We start from the raw sequence: 26,027 nt of genomic DNA on the forward strand, positions 1-26,027 counted from the left end.
TTAGTATTTTACTCCATCCCTTAGTTAAACACAGTGGGTTCAATAGACAATGCAACACTGTGAGAAGATTGCAGAGTTTCTCTGGGGTACATTGCTGAATGTCTCTGTTAGCTTTGTGAAGACAATCAGGCACTAAGAGCATCAGTCAGACCTGGACTGTCGATGCCGGAGATGGACATTTTGGCTTTCGAGCCCTTAAGCCGATTGGCCATGTTCTCCAGTCCCAGCCAAGCTGCTGGGATGTTGCTGGTACCACAGTGAGACTAGTTTAGTTTGGTATTTCACCCTGGCCTGATGGATAGTATAGCAGACCTCTCTATGGACCAGTTTCTTGTCAAGGGCAAAACCCGTGAAGAACACAGATTTCTTTTCATTCAGCCTGGATTTTAAGCCCTTGGTCACCCAAAGTCTGTTGTTTGGGAAAGCTGTTTCTATGGAATGGTAGACTCTACACAGTAGAGAAATATATGAGGAGATGGTGTTAACTAAGTTGTCAAGATTAGGACATGCGTTTAAAAAACATCCCAGTTGGTAATTCAATACAGCAAGATATACACTCAGATGATAGCACCTAGACTGGACAGGTTAAGTAGAAACATGAAACTCGGAGATGAAAGAAGAAAATAACAAAGGAAACAGTACAACAACAGGATGAAGATACTAGCAAGAAGTGTAAAAACACAAAAGACACTCAAATCAGAAACAGGCGACTGCAAAAAGAAACAAAAAAGTAAAATGATATCAGTTATCTTTATGTCGATAATAAAGCATTTATAGCAAAATGGATTATCAACTAACCACCGAGGTCTTGAACTGTTTGCAAGAAAGAAATTTAATGTCACCTATGGTGTCCTGGGTCTGTACCTCCTACTAAGTCTGCAGAGAAAAGGTGTGTGTATGTAAATAAGCTTCTCCAATACCACTTTCATCCGAAGCAACAGTCTACTTGCCACAGTCTCATCTGGAAACCGATGGAGAGCAATCTTCTTCTCATCTACAATCACACCGCCACTGTTCTGACATACACATATTATTATCGCATCCTTTTTCTGTTAGCACACCATGGAGTCTGGAAATTGCAAGTGAAGCAAGCAAATCTCCATACGCAAAAGACGAAAGAATACATTAAATGCACCAAAGTGACATTCTTGAACCCATAAATAGGATTCACCCTTGACCGACCCCACAGTTACAGAACCTCCGTCTTTCCAGTAGTACACCGCCTCCAGGCCCTTGTCCATACTGAATGTTTGCATTGCATGCTCCCCAGACCTTTGTCAGTCTCTGTCAAAAGCTTTTTCAAAGTCGAAATCAACATTTAAAAACAAATTGCAACGACAGGCTGTTTGTGACGAGAGGTGCGATTGATGGGTTCATTCTGTTGACAACAGCGCCACCTACAGGCGAGTGAGACTTCAATAGTCTGACTCTTCATGCGGTCCATCCTCCCAACCAGTTTCACATGACTGCCGCTGTTCTGCCGACATCTCACTTGTATCTCTTACTCTTGGAGGCCAAGTCTCGCGAGACGTTGCAGCTTCCGTAATGACGGACGATTCTGTGAAGTTCTTGCTGCTGACATGACAAACGAACACAACAGACCAGTAACACCAACGGAGCAAGATGAAGGAGGAATCGAAATGCATCTTATCACCAGACGACATCGCTCAAGCTCGAAGATGGAAGATGGAAGATGCAAAGTTCACTTGTAGCAACCTGCATGTCCCGTCAATCAAAAGATGAAAAACAGTTTAAATGTCGGAAAAGTTTGTGTAGGAGTTTCTTTGGTGAAATATTCCAGACGAAACCTGACCAAATAGGCCTTCATGCAAAAGGGAAAATGAAACATTACATTACCTCACTGGTCTCTGCACCACACAGATCATCTCTGAGTGAAATGGAGAAAAAAATGAGATAAAAACGCAAAAATGGACGAAAGAAAAAGAGAAAGAAAAGAAGAAATGACAGAGCTGGCAGCAAGAGATGCACAAGTAGCCTGTAACAAGTCAAACTTTTTCAACAACAGCTGTTGATGATTTCATTCTCCAGTTTCAGCCTCGCCTGTTGGCTCGTGAATCAAAACTTTAAAAACAGAACAACCTCTCCATCCCCCTCTTCAATTCTCGCTCAACTCTTCAACATCTTTATTCCATCGAGCTTGTAGAAGATTCTGACTACAGCAGTTTATTGTAGAAGCTGCACATGCACTGGACACCAGCATCAACCCACACACATACACGACTGTAGACACACCCACAGAGAATACACAAACACTTGTCAATAAACAAAAACACTCGCATAAACATGCGCGCGAACACACACACACAGACCTTTATACAGAAATTGTTTCTCTCTCACACAAACATTTTCTGTCTCTTTCTCACACACGCAGACCTTCACACAAACATTTTATTTCCTTCTCTCTCTCTCTCTCTCTCTCACACACACACACAAGTACAGATGCTATAATCACGTTCCACACAGAGAATAACACGTGCAGCATGCACGTGCACGTGGAGTAAGAAAGTTGCTGTTGTGATCTGCCAGAAAAATGCATTTCAATTTAAAAAACGCATCAGGTGTTTCAGTTAAAGACCATTTCGTTTGACACAAATGCCGGATAATATATTTACCTCTCAAATGCCTATCTGCTTCCTTCAAAAAAAAACAAAACAAACAAACAAACAACAAAACAACCCCAAATAGTTTCAAATTATTTTTCCGTAACTGCCTTCAGAAGAAGCAACACTTTCTTGTATTTTCTTTCTACATACATGTTGCTCTATTTTCAGGAGGTCCATTCCGAGTTTTCATTTTTTTTTTTTTTTTTGCTTTGTTGTTTAAAATCAGTTACAATCCTTGAGATAAACAGGAGTAACCATCTAAAGCCACAGCAAGCTGTAATGTCGTTAAGTGCATTAAAGATTTATGTAAATATCGTTAAAAGATGAACAAAGAACAAGATAGACAGAGAGAGAGAGAGAATTTCTGGCTATTAATAAAATAAAGCACTAAACTAGCATCAAAAGGATGAAGACAAAAGGCAAGCAGTTTAGTAAAGGACAACAACATGTAAATAAAACAGATTTTTTAAACATTAAAACATAAAAATACAGTTTGAGCGTTAAGATTTGATAAATCAATCTAAAAGAAATACAGTTTATACGTTTTTAAAACATTATAAGCCATGTGGATACATGTAACACCACGAGCCAAAGTCTGAATGACTATTTGGAGTTTACAAAGCACTGGAGTTCGCAACCCACAGAACATCGTCATGGCGGAGCTTTTCGCCTCCAGGATTCAAGAACAATCAACATCAGATGCGACGACGACCCAGTTATCTCCTCCTCCAGATCTCACCCTACAGTGACCCTCACCACACCTTTCCCCGCAACTCCCTCCTGACCCCTTACATCACTTGGCCCCTGCACTCCAAGTCGCCCTCCCCTCCCCTTACTCCCCCCTCCACACAGAGGAATCTGCTGAGGTGGAAGCACTTCACACACAATCACAAACATATTCACATAGCAATAAGAATCAGGGCGGCAAATACTCACACAAAGAAACACGATGTTAACCTATTAACATCTCAACAAACAATTTGCAAACACGTCTCCTGAGTTTGTGACTTCCGGTTACACGCATTGTTGTTTTAAAAACAAAACATACACGAGATTCGAACCTTGAGTTTGCTTTAATTAGAAATCTCTACAAAAGGTAAAATGTTCACCTGCGTGTCTGTGGCTTTTCAGTCAGAAACAGATCTTGTAAACAAATCCTTTTAAGGGAGGAAATTCTACTAACGTCAGTCTCACTTCCGGGTGGATTTTTACACCCCGGTCCCACGAAGCACTCTCTTACTTTGCGTCTGTCAACTGTGACTCACGGGTGACAGGAAAACCCGTTGAGAAGTCGTCAATGACGACTGCAAGCTCGCCGATGTCGTCATCGTTGTGCGCACCACCACGCGACAGAGTTACCGGCCGTGTCGCGCGCAGTGTCGCCCTCTACCACGTGACCACAACCACTTGCTTAAATTTGCGCGCGGGCATCGATTCGCATCCAAAGCGCGTGCGAGCATCACAGAGGGCGCCAGTGTCTACCAGAGATTGCTGCTGTCGGGAGTTGCGCTGCTGCTTGCCCCTTCTTGCTGCAGCTGCACAGACGTGCAGCAGGCTGCGACCCTCGTGAGGCTCAGAGTCACTGGAGTGTGGTGAGCACAACCGTGACTGGTCTCAAGACCGTCAGAAGTGCATCGGACCTGACATCTCTAACTCATCGTCTTCCGCAGCTGATGAAAGCATCGTGGTTACAAGTTGTTCTCGAGCTGACAGTAAGTTTGGATTCCTTTTCTCTTCACGCGCTCGCGTGTGTGTGTGAGTGTGTGTGTGTGGGAGGGATCTTGTACCCCGGGTAAGAATGTTAGTGGTCCTGAGCTACATGCACGCTTGTGCCCCTGTGTGTCAGTTTGTCTTTCACACAAAGATGTTAAATACTTAAAGACATGGCGGCAGTGGAAAAGTTTGATTGGCAAGTCCTATGTCCTATGTCCACAGATATTCTCTCACGTATCCCATACTCCATTTATTTACCAAACATTGTATCCACGAAACTCCTGGCTTTGAGGCTGTGGTTGAGAGTAACCTTAGGGTTAAACCTTTTATTCCTCCTTTCTCTCTTCTTTCCTTGCTTGTCATTGCCAACTACTAGTTGTATAGAAGGCTACAATATTTTCACACCCATGAACACACATACCCATCTGCGCTGAAATAAACAAACCAATGATTAGTTACAGAATTCCTCCAGCAGTGTTTGTTTGTTGGTTGTTGTTGTGTTTCATAATACTCGTATTTCTGTACATCTCACACTTTAGGGCTGAATACATTTTCTTTACTTCACGCGAATAGTTGCGTTTTTATTCTTCACACATGCATTTCATTCACACGATCATTTGTGTATTTATAAGAGTCCATCCGGTGCAGTGGCCCAGTCTCTAGCTCTTCCAGTCCTTGGAAAAGAGAGATAAGTATTATTGTCCACGTGTCTCTGGACTTCCGGTCTAGACCGCACATTTGCTGACATTAAAGACAAAGGTTCGAGCAGGTGAGTCTTGCAGCTCAACCTTAAACAGGTGTTGGACTCAGTGAGTGACGTCAGTCAGGGGCCTGTGGAGAGAGGTTGACGAGTTCTTACGTCACGTGACTACCCTGCCGTGTGTATCACGTCACAGCCGAGAGGACGTGATGACGTCAGCAATACGACATAGGAATTTGGCTGACGTCAGTAGAGCGGAACCGGCTGTGACTGGCAAGTGGCTCACCTGAGCGAGTACACCTGTGCTGTGGGCACGTTGCCACTGGCGTGTGGTCGCGAGGCCATCACTGGAATGGTTCACACGCCTACCTTTGACCTCAAACTGACGTCAGATAAGCAACAGAGTGATCCAGATATACACGTATTAACACACACACACACACACACACACACACACACACACACACACACACACACACACACACACACACGCACTCACACTCACACACACACACACATGTTGATACTCGGTACCAGGCGCTGCCTGTAGCCAACCATCTGTAGACCATGAAGCAGTCAGTTCCGCGCGCTATTGATTTCGCACCTTGCTTCCCACTCCACGGGAGGATGCGGGAGGAGGGTTCAGCTCCCAATCCATCCTCCACTAGTCCCCTCCTACCCCCTCCCCCAAACGGTCCACCCCAGGACGGAAATATTGCGACATGCAGCGGAACTGGAGCAGAACTCCTGCAGTGCCAGCTACAAGTCACGGTCCACTGACGCTTGTGTCGGTCATGTGATTTCACCGCGACAACTGCCGCAACACGCAGACGGACGCAAGGTCCGCCATCTCGCTGGGTCACGTGGGGTCTGCGACTACAACAAGGTTTTTCTCCCTGCAGGTGCCACGCCATTACGCTAATGGTCCCACACCTAATGGCTGTCTTAACGTGCATTACTGTGCACCAGGTGGCGCGGTGAGCGGCGGTTGTGGGGTGCGGGTAGTTCCAGGCGCCATTTTGATGACGCCACTGTCCGCCGCAGTGTCACTGGCTTGTTTTACGCTCGCGTCCTCGAGGTCACAGTGTGAACTGAACGTGAATTCTGTCAGTTATGTGAGCAGACGACAACTTGGTACAGTTGGGTTCAAATCTTTCCTTTTCATCAACAAGACTGAAGTTTAAACTCTCCATCTTGTATTTAATTCTACTTCGTTCTCTCGTTCATCGTAATTGCTCATTAACGGCTTTGTACAAGCTGTGAACCTTTAAGAGTAGGTCTACAGAGATCTCTGATAAGAACTTAAAGTATGAAACTGTTGGCATTGAATAAAATGTTCTCTCTGGTATTTTTATGTTCCAGAAGCCGCGTGAAGAGCTCGCGGTGTAAGCAGGCGCCAGACTGTTTAATAGCCGGCAGCTGAAGCAGGGAGACAACCTCAGGATGACGACTGTCTGCTCCGCGTCACCCACATCCGGGCCATCGCCGCCGGTAACGTTTTCGCTCTCCGGCGAGCGAGACTTCCTGGAGTCTGCCAACAAACTTTCCCCCACAGACGAGAGGGATTTCTTGGAATCCGCCAAAAAATCCTCGCCCTCCAGGTCTTCATCGTCGTCGTCTCTTCACTCGGCATCGTCCGACGACAAACCTCACCAGGACTTCTACTCTCTGTCCCTCAATCTCAACCACCGCCTGCACGACCCCTTCAGCACTACCACCGAGGTGGATGATGACGAGGAGATGGTGCCCCTAGGGGCCATGAGGCCCCGCACCTACAGCCTGCCTGCCACCGAGGTCCGCAGTTTCCGGCCGGTGGCAGAGCCCCCGAGCGTTTGGCGTGACGTGTACACGTGTCCCGTTCGCTCCTTCAGTCGCACCACCAAGGGAGTGGTCAACCGTGGCGACTCGGTGCGCAAGTGCAGCATCAACAGCCTGTTGTCGTCCGGCAGCACCATGACCGAGGGCGAAGAACGTCACCGAGCACTGTCCATTGCGTCACAAGATGGCGTCGGCTTCGAGCTGTGCGGCGGGGTGGGTGTGGACGGCAACGTGGCGCCCCCCTACTTCCGGGTAGCCATCTTGGGTACCATGGGGGTGGGCAAGTCGGCCCTGTTTCGGCAGTTCATGTCTTCAGAATATCTCGGCACTTACGAAACCAACTGTGGTGAGTTCCACTATTTTTTCTTCCCCGCTGATTTTCGTCCATCTGTCTGTCTGTGATGTCAAGGAGATCATCTATTGTTCATTCATTCCTTTCTTTATGTCATCATTCATTTATTCGTTGGTTTATTTAGTCTGACTGGCTAACATCTCGGTTTCTCTCATTCCTCTCACCCCTACCACGTGATGCATGGAAGCTATTTATAGGTTTGCAAGTAAGCAGCGATCGTTAGGATTTTTACATTTTAACGACGAAATATCTTCACTAAAAATCTTGACTTGTATGTCTTCCACGTACACAGTTCTGACTAAAAGATAAACTGTTTGTGTGTTAGTAAAATCCCGCCGTTAGCAGACGGACATCTCTGGCGGTCTGTAAGTGCAGAGTAAGGCATCATGGGAATGTCATTCTGGAGAACACCTGTGTGAGAGTGTCAGACAGATACGTTCATATACACATACATATACACATACACATATACAAACATATACATACATCACCGCCAGAGCCAGTAAACTGCTGAGATCGCGTTGTGACGTCACTTTCTTGTTGTCTTGGTAACGAAAGGGGCTAATGACAGTCTCTGTGTCTCGCCTCCATTCCTCCTGGCCGTCTTAACAGCTTTATATGTGTGAGTGTGTTGGGGTAGCTGTACTAGTGTGTGTGTTGGGGTAGCTGTGCCAGTGTGTATGTGAGTGTGTGTGTGGGTGTGTGTTCGGGTAGCTGAGCCAGTGTGAGTGTGAGTGTGTGTGTGTGTGTGTTCGGGTAGCTGAGCCAGTGTGTGTGTGCTGTAGTAGGTGAGCCAGTGGTTCTACACGGGATTTATTCAGGCGGCAAAAGCAATGGCACCATACACGATAAAAAAGTATTATTGGTACGTTTAATAATCAAATCAAACCAAACCAAAATTTATTGTATGTTCAAGGCGGTCTAAGACAGACATTTTTCTTTTGCTCACATTCACTACACACATACAAACATAATAGAAGCACACACACACATAACTCGCATACGTACCCATACACATTTAACACACTCACACCTACTTCCTTTCACACAAACACATGATGATCGTAATGAAGTTCTTGATGATTCTGAGATGATGTCGATGATGATAATGATGCTTGTAGTGTTGTAGGTGTGCGCACGAATATCACAGCTAGAGCATCTTTTCTCGGTGCACTGTGACAAAGTCTTCGGGTACATTAGTACCCGGATTTCAAATACACCCGGAGGGCAGTTGGGTGGATTACCCCGTGTCGCTGAGTGCGGTCTCTGCACTGTTCTCACCCTCCGTGTACCAACTACAGGAGGCAAAGGCAGGACTAATTAAACAAACATAAAAATACTCATCCAGGAAATTGTCTGGCGAGCGTTTTGCAACTGAGGAGATACTGCAGCGCCCTCTGTGTCTTGTCTGGCATTGGAGAGGATATTGATCCTCTCCACGCACCCCTTCCCACCCTAGCCTACTCCCCTACCCCGCCCCGCTCTCCCCAGGAACTCCTACGGTTGTGACTACCTTCAGGTTAGTCCAGTAACGTGAGCCGTTATCAGACAGTGGTGCCAGACATAAAATAATTGTTGACAAACATCGCGGGACCCACCGCTAGTCATCAAAGGACGGCCCTCGCCAGCAGCAGCCAAAACCAATTTCTTGCTTTTGAAAGATCAGTCAGCAGAAGGTTGTTGGATGTGGTGTGGAGACGTGGTGTATGCGCTCTGAACGTGCTTTGTACGTGATGTTGACGTGCTTTGTACGTGATCTCGACGTGCTTTGGACTTGATCTGGACGTGCTGGCAACTGAGCGACAGACAACGCATGCGCAGCAGTGCATTTGAGCTTGGGAAGAAAAAAAAAAAAAACCCTCGTCAAGCTTTGCGGGTTCTCTGGCGGAACTCAGACCGGTCCATTGTTTGTGCACGCCTTACTCTGCGGACCGGCCAAATATGAACACGTGACAGGCATTCCCGGTGCATGATGGGCAGGTCACGTCTTTGCCTCCTTGCTTTTAGAGGGTTTTTTTTTTCTTTTTTCTTTTTCTGGTGGGGGTAGAGTGGTGGGGAAGGTGGCCGACAGCTCCAAATGAGACGCATAAAACGATCAAGATGCGGTGGGCGGTAATGGGAAGTCACCTCATCCAGAGGGCGCCCTTCTATGCAGATTTGCTGCATTTCACCGGACAAAGTCGCAGGGGAAATTTATTGGCTGCAGAGACCCGGTGTTTTTGGTTTGGCTGCACTGTTCTTGCTTCTAGACTGAGTGAACTGTGGGCCTCGTTCTGAACTTTCATTACATCGTCACGCACGATATACACGTGACATTATTTCTGTCTTACAATAGTCAACACTTATGTCCTAGCTGTCTGACATTCACCGCCATGTTGACGGGATCAGTATGTTAGCGCAGTGTCTAAAAAAACTGTTGCATTTAAATCTTTTCCAATAAATTAAAATTTGTGACAAGTAAAGCTTTTTTCGTGTTTTTTCTGTCTTTGTCCCTAAGTAGCTGGCCACCTGAGGTAGAGACATTAGCAAAGCTTAGCCGAGGGTTGCGCCTGACAGTCATAAATCACGTGATTCGAGTCGCTCGTTACCTGCAGCGCCATCTCGTGGTCTGTCGGATGACACGTGACTGTCACCAACGTGCTGCTTCTTGAAATTCGCTTGCGACCCTCGCTTTGCTGGAATGTCTCGTTTAATGCAAATAATTACGGCAAAAGGTCAAGGAATCCACAGTCTAGTGGCTGTTGGGATAGTCAACTGTGAGTGGCTTGCCGTGTCTAGGAACAGCATTACCATATTTCTGTCCACATTCCATGTTCTTCTGTGTACCTGAAGGCCTACTGCATTGCTTCCGAATTAGAAGACATATGGTTCGAAACCCGTGTGACGCAGTGAACTTTCTCACAAGTCGAGTTCAGTGGTTAGGATGGGTACTTGACTCGGTAAAGTATTGGGGAAGGCAAGGCAAGGAGTAAGTGGAGATGGACATCTCCTTAACAAAAACTTGGCCCCCAAAAAATATTGGGACTTTAGCACCTCACTCCCCAACCAACGAAAACGTAGGGAATGACATTAATGTTACCCCTCCCCCACCTCTTTGTCTGCTGTTAATTTTCATGTTTCAGAGTGAGGCGCGGAAATTAGAAAACAGAAGAGAGAATCATATTTCCTCAGGTAACGATATTTGCTCTCTGACTAAGGGAATTACCTGGTGGCCATGGTGATGAAGGTATTTTCGTTGCCCCAGCTCCGATACACCGGTCTCCGCAACAATGGAGGCGGCGGATCGTGAAATATGCTGGGATGTCATCGATCTCATGACAGGCTGGCCTCATTTTGAGAGCGGGACACGTGACAGGTCCGTCCTCAGCCTGGTCTGTCATCAGCCTGGTCTGCCCCCTGAGGTGTAATGAGCAACACTAGCCCACAGTCCGACGCACCTTCATTCATCAAACAACCATCCACGTCCGTCAGGATGCAAAAGTTACAGACGCCCCCTGCATAACGGAACGTACAACGTAAACAACAACAACAACAACAACAACAACAACACACACACACACTGAAACTTTCGTAATATATCCATGTCAATCTTGATACCAATTACCAGTAGGTTTTTTTTGTCACGACATTCAACATCCCCAAGAGCATGCGAAAGAAAGAGAGAGAGTGTGAGGCAGTCAGAGGAAAAAAGAGACAAAGCAGGAGAGAGAGAGAGAGAAAGAAAAAAAAAACGATTAAAAAGCCCAGAAACGGCAAAGGGAGATCATTGGTGGATCGAAGCGTTTGACGTCAGTTGGCTGGTAGGCGCTGGTCCCCTTATTGAGCTTATTGTCTCCCTTAGAAACAATTCAAGACGGTTTAAAAAAAAAACCCAACGGTTTAAAAAAAACTACACAAAAGCCCTCCCAAGGCTTTAACACCACTTCACAGCTCCTCCACATCGCCGCCTGCAATTGTTGCTGATAACTGAACTCAGCGCCACGGTGTGAGCAGACGATAATCAACATCCACAATGTCAGGTGCAGACACGATGTGAGACCAACTGCAACATGCAGTACCCTTGGTACCCTCCCTCACACCCCTTCCTCCCCTCATACGGACAGAAAAAAAGGGAAAAGATTATATTTTCTATTAGCACTGACTTTGGAAAAATCGCAGACGATGATGGCATTGAAGGCAGACATCAGATACTCATCTGCGCCGCCATTTCCCCAGACAGTTGACGATACTCCACGTGCGACGCTGATGTTCACCAGCAGACACCACTGTGACGTCAGACTGGTGTCTCACATCTACAGTCAAGGTCTCGTCTTCATGTAGCAAACTCCACATTTATGTGTGTTTTCCCGTCTCTTGCAGATTCAAATGAATCAACGCACGTGTGAAGTGTGCTTAGTAGTAACTGGGTTAAACCGGTGTTGCCATTGATACCCTGACAACATACCCCAGAGATGTTTTTATCTTTAAGACCTCCTCTTTGGTCAATTGAAGTGGAGAAAAGACAACAATTGAAAGGAGCCCAGGCGAGAGGACGGCAATTGTACAAACTCACCAGAGATAACAGAATCTTACGGATGGCAGGATGGGAAGAGTTCAAAGTCTAGTAGAGTGAACTTGCTAAATGAAGGGGTGAAGTTCACTGCAAGATATTATTTCCACAAATTTGGGTGAACACACCGCCTCCCTTCTGTAGACATGCGCCTGCAAACGTGACGATGAGCTCAGGACAACATCAACACCACTGACGTCAGGGTTGTACAAGGAGACACATACGTTGTCAAGGCTTCAGCCAATGGGGGAGCTGGAACCATCTGTTCATTAGTCATAACTGGGTACAAACGTGACGTCACGTTTACATTTTTCAGTGCGTGGTTGATGCTGGGAGGTGTGTTTCTTGAAAATGGTCATCGCACAGATTTGAAGGAGTATCATGTACTGTGCTGTACCTAGTCGTCACAAAAAATAATATATATATACTCCACGAGACCTTTAACCTCACTGTTTAAAAATAGTTTGCTTATCCCGCCGCTGCTGGCCTCAGGCCCTAGTTATTTTAGTATTAATCAATGCTCGCAGCCTAAGAACTTTCTATCCTTTTGCACTCAAAACCCCACTGAGATGCTCTTTCACTCACTCACTCTGACACACTCACACACACACAGTTACACAAAAACAACAATAACAAACAAACAAACCCCACAACAGATGTCATGGTTTGTTGAGTATTTGTGTCTGTGGGTTGTTAGTGTACGCTAACACCAGTTAGTGCAGACGTGGAGACTGGCGGCGAGGGCTTGTGACTGGCATCCTGTCTATATTAAACATTCTTGACATTTGGCGAGAGACGGAAAAGGAAAGGCTAATTGCTGTTATAAAAATTAGTGCCTCCTCTAGACATTTATAGGTTTTGATTGAAAAGCTACTTCGTGTCTTGGGAGCTCGTCCCTCGCCCTGTTTTTACACCAGACAAATCGACTTCTGCAAAGCTAAGAAACTGATATTTCCCTCAGCTCGGGGGGAAACTCATTACCCGGAGGAAAGCTTTCTGCTTTCTGCTCGCGTGAGCTTCAGTTCTAATCAATTTCATCCGCCGATGGTTATTAAAATCTCTGGTCTTCAACTTCCTAGTCACTTGAAGAGAAGAGTCTGGATCCACGGTGCCAACTGATATGACGAGGGCTGCTGCAAGATGTCACACCCGTCACACACCCGTCACACACCCGTCACACACTCGTCACACACCCGTCACACACCCTGTCCTTCTGTGGTTCTGATGCTGGTCCAAAGATGTCTAAGATTTCAGTTGATGTCGACCACGAGATCCATATCTCCATATTTCTCCACCTGGACAACATTTTACGACAGTGTTTACGGCGTTCTCAGTGCTTTCTCCATCGACAGTATTGTCATCGATAAGAATCACCGCAGAAAGTGAAATAAAATAAGTTCTGTAAGTAAATTATTGGCAGCTCGCTGTGGAGGATTGGGGAGGATAAAGCAGGCGACTGAAAAGCCAGACAAGGTTGGCCGTTGCCTCCATCCTTTCTACCCTCTCTACTCTCTCGACTACAAGAGGAACAGGGTAGGATAGGGGAGGGTAGGTGAGGGAAGGGTAGGTAGGGTAGACTTAACGGTTGGTCTGGGGTAAGCCCAGGCCAAAGCTTCATTCAGACGCCGACAGTCAGCGGGGTGGACAGACAAGGGTAGGGCTGTCTTGCACACTTCCTCGCCCGCTTTACATCTGAAAAAAGAAGAAAGAAAAAAAAGCTAAGGAAATGTAAAATGACAGATATATTTACATGATTACCACACAGTACAGTGGCGTAGGACGATGCTCCGCTTTGGTGTGGTGGTGCTGGTGGTGGTGGTGGTGACAGTGAACGACTTTCACGTTGTTGCCTCAGTATTTTTTCTGCCCCACTTCCTCCCCTCACCTGGTTCCTGCTCCACTGCAATAAATATATACAGATTTATTTATATACATACAAACAACAGACAGGAGGGTTGCGCAGAAGTAGAAATATTGATGCAGATGCGATGTTGCTAACTTTGCAACAGCTTGGTGATGTTCACAGCAGCGAGTGCTCGCCGTTCACTGTCAGTAACTTATCACGTGACAGGTGAATGACACCACACCAGCGTAGTCCGTGAGGTGGCTTGTGAGGTAGACCGGTGTATAGTATAGTGTAGTATAGTGACAATCACAGTCACGTGGCTGTTATAACAACCTGTGATTATTGTGGATAATATTTTCACGGTAAGGATCAGCAAACTTCCTCCCCATCTCTGGTATCTTGGGGAGGGGACAGTATGTCTAGATTCCTTTTTACCGGATAATTAAACAAAATGTTTCTTTGCTCCACTTGTAAATCTTTGTGAACAGAATATAGAAGAACAGAGAGAGAGAGAAAGTACAGTTCACCTCCACACCCAGCCCCTAGAATGAGTTGCAGCATCAATACTCGAGCCTCGTTGTGATGTGCACCCGAGTCTTGCCATTTGTGTTTCGTCTTCTCGTTGGTTGACGTGTGAAGATCGTCTATTGATCGCAGCTGGCAGATGAATGGGGATAACAGTGTGGAGGCACCGGGCCCCTACCAGCCGCCGGTAACTGACTCTGTTTGCAGGAGAACGACCACATCCTGCTTCTGGCACATGGTCTCAGGGAATCCCTGTGATGCTGAACACCGCTCACCCCGAAATTTTATTTTGTGGATTAAGGTTTACAAACAAACAAAGCAATCCTTGAATTTGTCACAAAAAGTGGTGGAGTTCATAATGTGATGTTTATTCAGCCGTTAGGTGACGTGGCGAGGTTCATAGCGTGGTGACGTTGACGTGACGTGACTAGGTTGTAGACCCTTGAAGCAAGTGTGTTTACGAGTGATTACCTCCCGTAGCCTCGTCTGCAGGGGAGTTGTCTTTATGTCAATGATAAACCAGCGGCCAGGAGACCTCCAGACGTATCAGGACAGGTCACGTGACGCGAGCACACCCCCATTAGTCCAGCAGACACTCGGGAGGAGCAGTGCTCGGACACCAGACTGAAAGTTAGTGACACAAGCTGGCAAATAATCAACAGAATTGTTAGCACAGACCTTCGTCCACCTCTGTCCCTCCTCTCGCCTCCAACACAAATACAATTCCTAGTTGTCGAACAACATTTATATCAGAACAGTAGATCTAAGGTGTGCTGCTCTGAAGGGATTTATTTCCTGTATATTTATTGTATATAGATATAATCATATACTTCTTTGATTCCAGTTTGACTTACATGAATAATACAGTGACCTATGACCTATGCCATCTACATGTGAAGGAGCGTGGTTAATTCTTTAGAGTTTGTTTTGCAAAGAACATCCTCGCTGTCTGTATCTCCACTTTTCGGCCATTCAAGCTGACTTTCACACACACACGTGACGTTCGCTCATTCACCCGATGTTTAGCCAACATCAGTGACGTTCACCAACTCAAGTGACGTTCACCCACTCACCAGCGACGCCCTGACGTCCCACCATCTCTCACCACGGGGCCCAGTTGTTACAAGAGGAGGAAACTTAAACATGGGGACATGTCACCTCTCACTCAAATACTCAAATACTCACTCAAATACTCACTCAAATACTCACTCAAATACTCACTCAAATACTCAAATACCAAATGTTCAGAAATACTGCGTCATAGCTCGTGGATGGCGAGTCGGGTTAGTCTGTGTTGGGTTTTTGCACCGGGTGACTAGGCAGGGGTCAATCGTCAGCAAGCGAATGGGGGAAGAGAGAGAGAAAGAGCTTAGGGAGGAGGATAGGATCTTCGGAGAAATTAATGGATGAGGCAGAGAGCTTCAAAGACAGTGGAGGGCTGTGAAAGCGGACTCGGCCTCACCTCGTTAGTCGAATGGACAGGGGGTGGTGGGCAGCCGGGAGGCGGGGCACAAAGGGAATGGAGGAGGGAGGGAGGGCAAGTGAAGGTGCACAGTGGAGGGACAAGCTCTATTTTAACCTGCTGGAAGCTACAAAAGACTTGGTGGTGTAAAAAGCACGCGCAAGGAAGGGCATAAAGATCCAGAATATTAACTTCACCATCCGGGGCCATTCAAAACATGCAAATGACAAACCAATGGGAGTTTTTTTTTCTAGCACAGAAACTTAGCCGGTAAATGACAGTTTCATTGGAGAAAATCTCGCACGTAAATCCTTTTTTTTTTTAATCTTTCTTGTGTTCGTCAGCTTGCTCTTTCTTATCTTCTCCTCCCACGCTGACGCCACAGCTGTTGCTGTTGATGATGATGGCGGTTGCTCTCTGACATGCTGACGACACCCAGACATCAGACTTTCTGACTTGGTGCGTCAGAAACATTCATTACCGATGACAAAACTACGAGAAAACAAAGGCGAAAAGTGGAAGGACTTTTGATGATGATGATGATGATGATGATTAATGATTATTGATGATTAATAATTGATGAGGATTGCTGATGATGATGAAGTAGTAATAAAATATGTAGCATGAAATGATGACATTGGCTCAAGAGTGGTGCCATGACTCATGAGCGATGACAAATGAATGACTGAGGGTCACACGCTCTGGTTGCTGGTAGTCGCCGTAAACAACAACAACAACAACAACAACAACAACAACAACAACAACAACAACAACAACAACAACAACACAACAACAACAGCAGCAGCAGCAGCAGCAAATGTCGCGATGGTCTGCAGAAATAACCGAATGTTGCTGTCCTCGCTGTAGTTGAGATCCGAGGATGAAACTCATTTTTACTTATCCTACATGTCGTCAGTCGTATATAGCTACAGCCACACCCACCTGTCAATATCACAAGCGCCGACCTGTCAATATTCAGCCTCAAAATAGCACAGGCGTAGCCCTGTATACCTACTGATAAACATGTCATAACACGTGGGCAACAAGTGCCAGAGTAGGCGGTCCTGCTGGTGTCAGTCTACGTGCATGCATGCGCGGGTATTTATTTTTTTATTCATTGGTTCGTTTGTTTGTTAATTCATTTGTTTCTTCTCTTATTTCTGTCTGTTTTCTTTCGTTACTTTCGGCACTAAAGTCCGAGTTTTACAACTAAGCTGGAAGAATTCAAATCGATTCCCGCCTCTGTGTCTGTCTGTTCCACAGATGTGGAGAAGGGCCGGCCATCGTGTCTGTGCTGCTGGACGGAGAAGAATCGATCATGGAATTTTCTGAAGGGCCGACGGTAAGTAAAGCCCGGGTATTGGGGTGTCCCTCCGGACAGCTGGCACGCCTGTTGCTAGCTCCAGTCGGATTCTTTTTGTGCAGACTTCGCGAGGCGGGTCTGTCTGCTTTTACCAGCTTTTTCTTTCATTCCTTGATTGTATTACGTCCCCTGGTCATGACTCACCCGCCTACACACCTCGGTAACATGACGTGACGAGACGTGATGGCACGTGATGTCACGTGATGGGGCTACCACGTCATTAGCGCCCTACAGCTACTCACCTTTTTACAACCACAGCATCTCGGGGTAGTTAGACAAACCTAACCACTCACTCCTCAGTTCTTGAGGTTAGCTAAACACACCTAACTGTCAGCCACACTATGTCATACTGACAGCCACATGATGTCACTGTATGCCACACCATGTCAGACTGACAACCCCGACGTTGCTGACGTTTACAGAATCCGGGGGCCGCGATAGCTTTCTGGCCAAACAGACGCCCCTCCCCTTGGCAAAGTGCAAGTCTTGAGCAAAACAGCATTTTTCCTCTTTAGAGTTCGCACCTCGTGGATATTTATGGGTGAATCGCCAGGTGTGAACCAGGAGTTTTTCACGGAGGACTGAGCTAGTGGGGGGAGAGAAGGAAGGATCCCGCTATGAACAGCGTGGACTCTTCTGTTTGTGTAGTCTTTCTCCCTCTCTCATTTTTAAACTGTCAAATAATTATTTAGCCTAAGACGTGGAGAAAAGTCTCATTCCTTCAACCGCTTTTATGTCATCACCTGAGGATCAGAAGGGAAGAGGAGAAGGAATGCCAAGAAACAACAACCAACTAAAAAAAAAAACAAAAAAAAACAACAACAGATATCAACAAAAGGAACAAGAGCAGAAACAAGGATAGTGGGTGAATTAGTGTTTTACCCCGAGCCAAGCAAAACCAAATCAACAAAAACAATCAAAACAACAGAAACAACACAAAAACTGAGATGCACAAGAACATCAACAACAGCAAGAACAAAAACAACTTCAGCAAGAACGATAAGTTCGTCCTCCTTTCATCGCCATTTTAGTTTTCTCGTCGATGGCGTCACTTAAAAAAAAAATGAGAGGAGTTTTAAAAGGAACAGGTTGAACAGTTACTGTTGAACATTAGGCGATGTAGTGACGAAGTCCGATTTCATCTTCTCTCCTGTGTGCTACCCGCTTCTCCTCTCGTCGCATCCTTCACATGCAGCAGCCTGCAGCAGTAAGCGAGCTGCAGATTGTTTCCGCGCCGCTGCCTGCGATGGAGTCAGGTCAAAGTTGTCAGACTGTAAATATTACAAACATTCAAATCAGTAAGTATTAAAAACACCTGCTGCTACACCTGCCACCTGCAGGCAGGGGGAGATCACTGCTGCGTTGTCGTCACACTTAGTCCCCCACCACCACCACCTGGGGCAGTCCGGGGGCACAACGGTTAGCACCGGGGTTGGCTGTCCTGGGTTCACATCTCGTCTCGTAAAGGGAGATCACTACAGATCGAACGACGAGGACACATCGCCGACTACATTTTGAAAAACAAGTTTGACTGACAGCAGAGGTCACGGCATGTCACTTCATTCCACGACGGAATGATGAGATTGTGGTCAGTCACGTGATCGCCATCGATGACATGCCAGCGGCAACACTGAGGGCTGAAGAAGCTGCAGTTGTGGTTCAACGGGAGTTTTGACACCATTGTGATGCAGTTGTCTACCCACGATGACAACATCTATGTTTAGTCATCAAATGTTGTTTTTCGTCAGCTCGGTCTTTTGAAAGAAAACATTCCAAATCCTTTAGTTCTAGAATTTTGTCGGCTTGGCTCAGCGCCAGACGGACGACCACCTGCCATCAGCTCCTGAAGGACGAGAGTTCGCCCTCGAGACACTGGCAGCCTTGGAGTGCACCACAGGCTTACTTCCCTTTCGCGCCAGCTCATCACGTGATTGATTGTCTGCCCTTGGTGAACTTCTTGGATTGTATGATATAACCGAGCTATCAGCTTTTCTGTTAGAAAAATGCATCTTAAATACCGATATCTGTCGTCAACTTTGCCACTCACTATTTAAATAACTGTTTGCTGCAAAGACTGTCTAATAACTAAAAAGACAAAGAAAGGAATGAAGGAGTGAAGGCAAAAAGAAAAGTAGGAACAAAATGAGGATATGAACACGATAAGAATGAAAGCAAATGGTAGTATAAGCTAAAATATATCTCGTAGTAGCCGCGATACCAAACGTCGTCTGGTTGACTGTCAGCGCACAAACCGCCGCGCAGCCCAGATCACAGAAGGGAGAGAAGCCAGTCATAGGATTGAGATAATAAATGTTAATATAAATAGTATCAGCAGCTACATACACCAAACATATACAAGAAGAACATAACTTTCCTGCCAAATTTGCAGAAGATTTATACAGGTTCTTGGAGAACCACAACTATCATCACTCTTGGTTGTTGTTTTTTTTTCATAAAGGTGTTTGATCCTCAAGTGCATGAATGGATGACAAGTTCAAGGAACAATTTTACTTCCCCGTTTGATGTTCATTCCTGAGATACAGTACCAATGAACCCGCCACTCCTGATTTCGAACCAAGCCGGCAATAAAGTCTGCATATTAACATCAACGGTGCCTTAAGGAAGCAATATTAGTTCTCGGCTAACACCCTTCAGAATCAGATTATTCCAGTTTTTATCTTTTATTTTGGTGGTTGAGGCCGACTGGATATGGCGGTCAGATATGACTGTGAGTCTCGCAGTGCCAAGGCTTTGATGGCCGTAGTTCCACAACAGAAAAACACGGACCCACCTCACGAGTCCGGTTGATAGCCGTCGCTTGTATCGTCTGTTGAATCAATATCCACTTAGAAAAAACAGCCTGTGCCCTCGTCACCAGTGTTTGCTGGAAGCTTGTGAAGTAACCAGAGAGACTTGCTATCGAGACCAGTGCGCAGAGTGCAGCTACAGATGCTAAAGATTGCTTGACACATCGGGCGTGAGTAGTGCAAAAACTCCGATACAAACAAGGCATTTGATCCATAACTCTGATTGCCCAACTAAAACACAAGTTGGCAGAACCCATCTTATCTGGATATTGTTACAGTCAGTCGTGGAAACTGCCAACTGCTGACGCTTTCATAGCGACTGAGTCACACATCATTTTATACAGCACTCGAAATTCCTCGACATCACAAACATTTAAAGATAATCCAAGCACAAGAATCCACATGAATCTTTCATAACCCCATATGCTCATCTCTGCTCCTTTTGAATGTTCAAACCATCCACTCACTTCACATGCGAACATCCACTCTTTTAAAACATTTATACATTAACAAAGTCGCGAAATACTTTGAGAATAGAACTTGGACTTTGTCCTGAAGGAAGAAAGTACAGAACTCTTTAACTGTGGGAAAGTGATGTGAACAAACAGTCCTTTGATCTTTCAGTGAATATGTGCACGTGATTGGTTTCTGAGATAAAAGGTTGTGAGAGTGATGATTATTTTATAACGAAGAAAGACTTGTGACATTATCCGACCTCTGGCTTGTCACAGAACCAACTTTATTCACCTCAGCCAATCACACACTCGCCGCCTCCCGCTGACCCTGTCCTCTGTCCTCCCAGCTGCTAGACACTCCCGTCTCGCCGACAGCTCGCACATCAAAGCCCTGGCGTTATTATCTATTATCTACATGATGATTTTTAAGTAAGGGATAGGCACTGCCTTTCCTGTAAGACACATTTTACAGGGTGAGACTGGTGACCCGAGGGGACCGAGCTTTGTGTTGGCTGAACTTTGTTTACTCGCATTGTTGTCTGTAATGTGTCATCACATGTCCTTGTCAATGGACCACTGTGGCTGTGGCCGACTCGTGTTAACGTATACCGGATGTGATGTCACAGGTGACGCAGGAAGATGACTCGAAGTACGACGCGTACATCATCGTGTTCTCTGTCACTGACCGAGCCTCGTTTGACGTGGCGGCCTTCCTGCTGCGCTACCTGCAGGTGGAGGTGGGCACTGACCGTCCCATCATCCTCGTGGCCAACAAAGTGGACCTGGTCCGGCAGCGGCGAGTGACGGGGGCCGGTAAGTAGTTGGGTGATCTCCATCTCTAGTTTCTTTGTATGTGAATGTGACTGTGTGTGTTATTTGCTTGTGTGTGTGTGTGCGTACACGTGAACACACATTTGTTATGAACATGAACGAGGGCCTTACACACCGTGCCCACAAAGAACATACGGTGCTGTCAACTTTCTTCACCCGCCATGTCATCAGCTGAGATCCTTTGGTGACGTCCCCTGTGCTTGCTCCTCATCAGAGTGGCATACCTCATGACGTCACGGGTGTGCGACACCAGTGTGACGTGTTTAAGAGACGCAGTGCATCGGGGTCCATCCTTGCCCCTCCCACGCCCTCAGCCCTCCTGTGCAGACCAACATGGCGAACCGTCTGACGTCTGCACCAATCGACTGGAAGCTGTGAGGTCACGTGGAAAGTGTGACGTACTGTCTGTGGAGTTGTCCACTGTGCCGTCACTAATGTCCACAGGGCTGATGACGGGGTAGGCGATGAAGACTTGATTAAGTGGCACCCTGGTGCAAGTGTCGCCTTACGCTCTGTACTGGCCCGCGGGTCACGTGGCACGGTGCACAGATGAGTGGTGCTCTCCCCTGCCTGAGACTAACGAGTGACGACAGCCACCAGAGATTTGTTCTGGTGAAGAGAGTGGGGTGGGGTGGGTGGTGTTTAGGTGTTGAGGGCGGAGAGCAGAGCTATATTTGGATGGCGGTGATGTTGATGTTGCTGTGTACCTCGTCGTCTTTATTGCTGATCCTTGCCTCGGATTTTCTCAGACACAGTAGAGAAGAATTTGAAAATGCTGTAAGGCTTCTTTAACTGGAGCCCTCATGTTGCTGTGGTGGAACCAGTGATGGTAATCTTCAACGACTCTGATGACGACGACGACGACGACGACGACGACGACGACAACAACAACAACAACAACAACATAGCAAATAATAACTAAACAAACAAATGAACCAAGACATGGCAAGCAAACAATACAAACCGTGTTCAGTGGCAAAGATGGAACTTTCTGGACTGAACTCAAACTCTTGGAATCGCGACCGGAAGGTAAAAATGTTGGCTCCTGAGTTCCTGAGCTTATTCCATACATGTCCAGCTGAAATCTCGTTAGTTAAGCGTAGAAAGCAAAATGCACACAGAAATCTACTTAGTGTAAGCGAGGAAAGCATCTGCAAGTGAAATTTATTTCACGGGCAGCGAGTGAAATGCTAACGGAGTTTGGAATTCTGAATCTTGACGACGGATCCAGAGCTCGTGAAATAAAGAGGACGAAAGTTAGGTGGAGGCCGTCTCTCTCCTTCTTTTCCTCAATTTCATTCTCTCGTTCTTTCCTTTTTTCTCTTTCCTTCTTTGTTTTTCTCTCGCTACCCTACTCCTGCTGTTTAAAGCTTTATCACGAAGAATGGAGACATCGTAAACCATTTAAAGGCTTTCTCCAAAAGTGCGAGGAAGAGTAAGATTACTAGCTGGAGAGTAGGAGTGTCAGAGGGAGTGTGGCTGAGGTCTGAGCACGGGAGCCACGTGACATCAGTGAGGATGTCCCTGTCACCAGGGGGAGCTGGATGCACGTAAAAGAAGTACTGCAGGTGTGCAGTAAGGTTGCTATGTGTCATACTGGGTGTGTTTTATATATTCTGTCCAGCCAGCCTTGTGTCATGGTGTGTCATGGCATGTATCGATGACGTGTGTGTGTCATGATGTGTATCGTCGATGTTTCAGAAGCCAAGGAGCTGGCGGTGACCTATGACAGCAAGTACACGGAGACGTCAGCTGCCCTCAACGACCACGTCGACGACCTGCTGGTGGGCACGCTCTCACAGATTCGCCTCCGCCTGTGTCCCCCGTCAGCCACCCTCCTGCCCCCTCCTCCCTCCCCCAAAACCAAATGCCGCACCCCGTCGCCTCTGTCGCTCTTCAGCCGCTTCGTCAAGTACGCCACCCGCAAGTCCAACTCCTGCGACAATCTGCTGCTGCAGTGACGTGCCGCAGACAGTGGTCAATGGATGACACCTCACCTTTGACCCCAGGACTGTCACTTCGTGTCATGAAACGAGAGAAGAGAATTGGTTAATTTTGTCGCTCCACCCTTTCTGTTACAACCACACCCACAATGCCCTCCGCCCCTCCCAGCAGAACATGGAGAGGGGAGGGAACTGTTACCAGAAGGAACTGCAGACCCTCTCTCACTAATTCCAAGACATGATTCGCAGCTGTGACACTTGCAGACGAAAATCCCTGCATACAGCTTGTACTATAGGTGTCTGTGAGTGTGGTCCTTGCTTCTGTCTTCAGATGCAGGCGGCCTTTGACCCCAGCAGTGAAGGGTGGCTGTGGTAGGTTCAGTTCTGTTTTCTCTGTCTGTGGCTCTGTTTGCCGTGATGTAGCCTTAGTTTCTGGCACCGATCCCCCTCACCTGCCCCACCATCATCTTCAGAGTCAAGCGGAATAGAAAAGATCCAAGATATTCCTCAGGTGGCCTCTACGAGGGCCGAGAGACCTTCCCTCCCCGCTGCTGACCTCTTCTGTTCAGAGAGCCTCGGCCTGACTCTGGTGCTGACGTCAGACAGGCAAGCCGTTGTAGACAGGTTGTCTTGTCAGACCTCCACTGGAAACCCGTAATACAAGACTCACTCATCAGTGATAACTCGACCTGCTTGTCTCTCACCCCGTATTTCTAAATCCGATCAGGAGGATGAGGAGTCTGGTCTGTGAAGCTTGAACCAAACAGTACTGCTGATCTCCCCTGGCAGGTTATCTGCCCATGTTCATCATGGTCTGTAACGTGTTGACCAACGTTCACCACGTTTATCAAGAGGTGGGTTCAGTGAAACTGTAGTCATGCCAGTGTTTATTAGAAGAGTTACTTTGTAATAGTTTATGTGTGTGTAGAAGGGTGGGTAGAAGAATAGGAATATGAGAGGGTATGTGAGAGAGAGAGTGAGAGAGAGAGAGAAAGTCCGACTGGGATGAACTTTACACAACCCTCATGGTGATCAGTCACCCATGGACATCAAAAGTCGCTGACTGTTTGAAATTTCTCTGCGATTAGAACCGTTGTCATTTTCCATTCCTGTCAAGTTCTGCACGAGACCGGAACTCTCAGTACAGTACTTCCGCCCACCTGCATCACTCAGCCGTCATCTCGACTCACTGGTGGTTGAGTAAACGGACTTAAACGGAGCTGAGTAACATCCATCCAGTATTAGAGACAACCACATAGCACAGTTTGTTATAGCCACATGTTACAAGCGACTATCGCTGTCGTCATCGAAGTCCTCTCTAGACCAGTAAGTGTGTGAGTAGTCGGCACTCACACTACTCATGGCTGACAGAGCGCTTGGTATCATTGTCACTGCCCGAAGATAGTCTAATGTTAAAAACTAAACATCTATCCGTATATATTTGTAGTTTGTATATGAAGAAATGCAAAATGTATATAATATAATTGTATATAGCACCGTCTACACAAATAAATTACCAAGCACACAATCTGATGACGTCATGCATTCTTGTGCTTGGGGCACCAACGTCCTCCTCTGGTGAGGTGTGACTTGTGTGACTACCGTTGTTAGTGTCTACCTGTGCCGGCCATGACTACAGGTAAACAGGTAACTTGTCTCAGGATTTGTTGAGCTGTGGCCTGACAGACGAGAGACTTGTCACCACGTGTTGACGATAGCAGGTCGATCATTCCATTGTAAACATTTCTTGTTCTTCTCTCCTGTTGACTACAACTACAGCTTTAATCTGTCTACTATGATCACGACAGTAGTTGTGCAAGTGATTAAAGTGTTTTGAAAATAAAAATGAACTGGAATTATCTACATTTCTATGACATTAAAAGTGTGAAGATTATGACCGAGTGGACAATGTTTTTAATTTTGTTGGTTTGTCTGTCTGTGTGTATGCTTACTCTTTATCCGTGGACATGTTCATGGAAGGTCAAGAGGTTATGTGTTGCGGTTGAGGCTTTGTTTGTATGTTTGATGTTAGACTACCAGTGAGTAAATAATGTTTGAATAATACACTCACAATAAACACCAAGCTGTGTGTCGATACACAAGTCCGTGCAGTAGTCATGGACCTCACAGGACAGGTAGCAAGTACATACACTCGACAACAATGACACGTGGACATGAAAATACATTGTAATACAAAGAAATAATATGTCTGACTTTACACACCAACTGAACTATCACTCGGTATTGAGAGTTTGTGTATGTGTGTGAGAGAGAGAGAAAAAAAGAAAACAATAACAATGACAAAATCTTTATTTCGGGCGACTCGTGGGGAAATGTTGGGGAGAGGGATGAGAGGGAAATAAATTATTAGCTCAAAATGCTTGAGACTGTAGAAAGATATCCTAATAGCACAGCTTCATTGCCAAATTAAATATTTGTAAAATTGTTTACTCTGTCTTATCTGTAGTGTTTGGATTAATTTTGTAGAAATACTTGCAAGTAAACTGGATAAACAAAATTAAGAAATTTTTCAGAGGAGTATAACAAAGATCTCGATATCTGGGGCATATAAACACAAAATGTAACTGTGTGTGTGTGAGAGAGAGAGAAGCCGGAAGCTTTTTATCCAAGTTTCTGTAAAAGTCAGGTGGGATTAAATCTCCGAGGAGGTCTTGAGAACTCAATTGACTTCGCCAGGTAATCGATCCCGCAATGGCGCACGATGGAATCAATAAGGGAGAATTTCCGGTCGGCCATTATACCTTATTGCAATCAGAATAAAGTATGGAGCTTTTTCTCCTGAATGAAAACAAGTGATTTTAGGGCTAGCGACTGACAAAGCAACTGACCGAGGAGCAATCAGTGCTGACGTGTTGAGTTAATCGAGATTTCCATCCAATTACAGCCCTCGGCAAAGGTCACTGCATACTAATCAGTTGCTGCTTGTTAATGGTGAGTAAAGTGCTGCATTCATTATTTTGCGAGTAGAAGTCTTTGCAGGAGAATATTTCATGCTACAAGTTTAATACAGACAAGTAA

At 46.1% G+C, this 26,027-nt stretch overlaps 1 protein-coding gene across 2 annotated transcripts; it reads left to right on the forward strand.

The window, feature by feature from the left end:
- Window positions 1-4,077: 4,077 nt before the first annotated feature.
- On the forward strand, window positions 4,078-24,882 carry LOC112553329 (GTP-binding protein RAD-like). Of its 2 annotated transcripts, none has more exons than XM_025220463.1 (5): window positions 4,078-4,336; window positions 6,400-7,201; window positions 16,853-16,931; window positions 20,841-21,027; window positions 22,747-24,882. In XM_025220463.1, the coding sequence occupies exons 3-5, from the start codon at window positions 16,908-16,910 to the stop codon at window positions 23,004-23,006; spliced, it is 471 nt and encodes a 156-aa protein (XP_025076248.1). In that variant the 5' UTR covers window positions 4,078-4,336; window positions 6,400-7,201; window positions 16,853-16,907; the 3' UTR covers window positions 23,007-24,882. The 2 variants fall into 2 exon arrangements, with proteins under 2 accessions (XP_025076248.1, XP_025076247.1); XM_025220462.1 differs by lacking the exon at window positions 4,078-4,336 and adding an exon at window positions 5,787-6,171.
- Window positions 24,883-26,027: the final 1,145 nt, after the last annotated feature.

This window comes from Pomacea canaliculata, linkage group LG12 (assembly GCF_003073045.1).
Source record: "Pomacea canaliculata isolate SZHN2017 linkage group LG12, ASM307304v1, whole genome shotgun sequence".
NCBI lineage: Eukaryota > Metazoa > Mollusca > Gastropoda > Architaenioglossa > Ampullariidae > Pomacea > Pomacea canaliculata.

Coding starts and splice junctions, on each gene's coding strand:
- LOC112553329 (XM_025220462.1), top strand. CDS start 6,481: ATGACGACTGTCTGCTCCGCGTCACCCACATCCGGGCCATCGCCGCCG. Junction 7,202..16,852: donor CACTTACGAAACCAACTGTG/GTGAGTTCCACT, acceptor TCTGTTCCACAG/ATGTGGAGAAGGGCCGGCCA.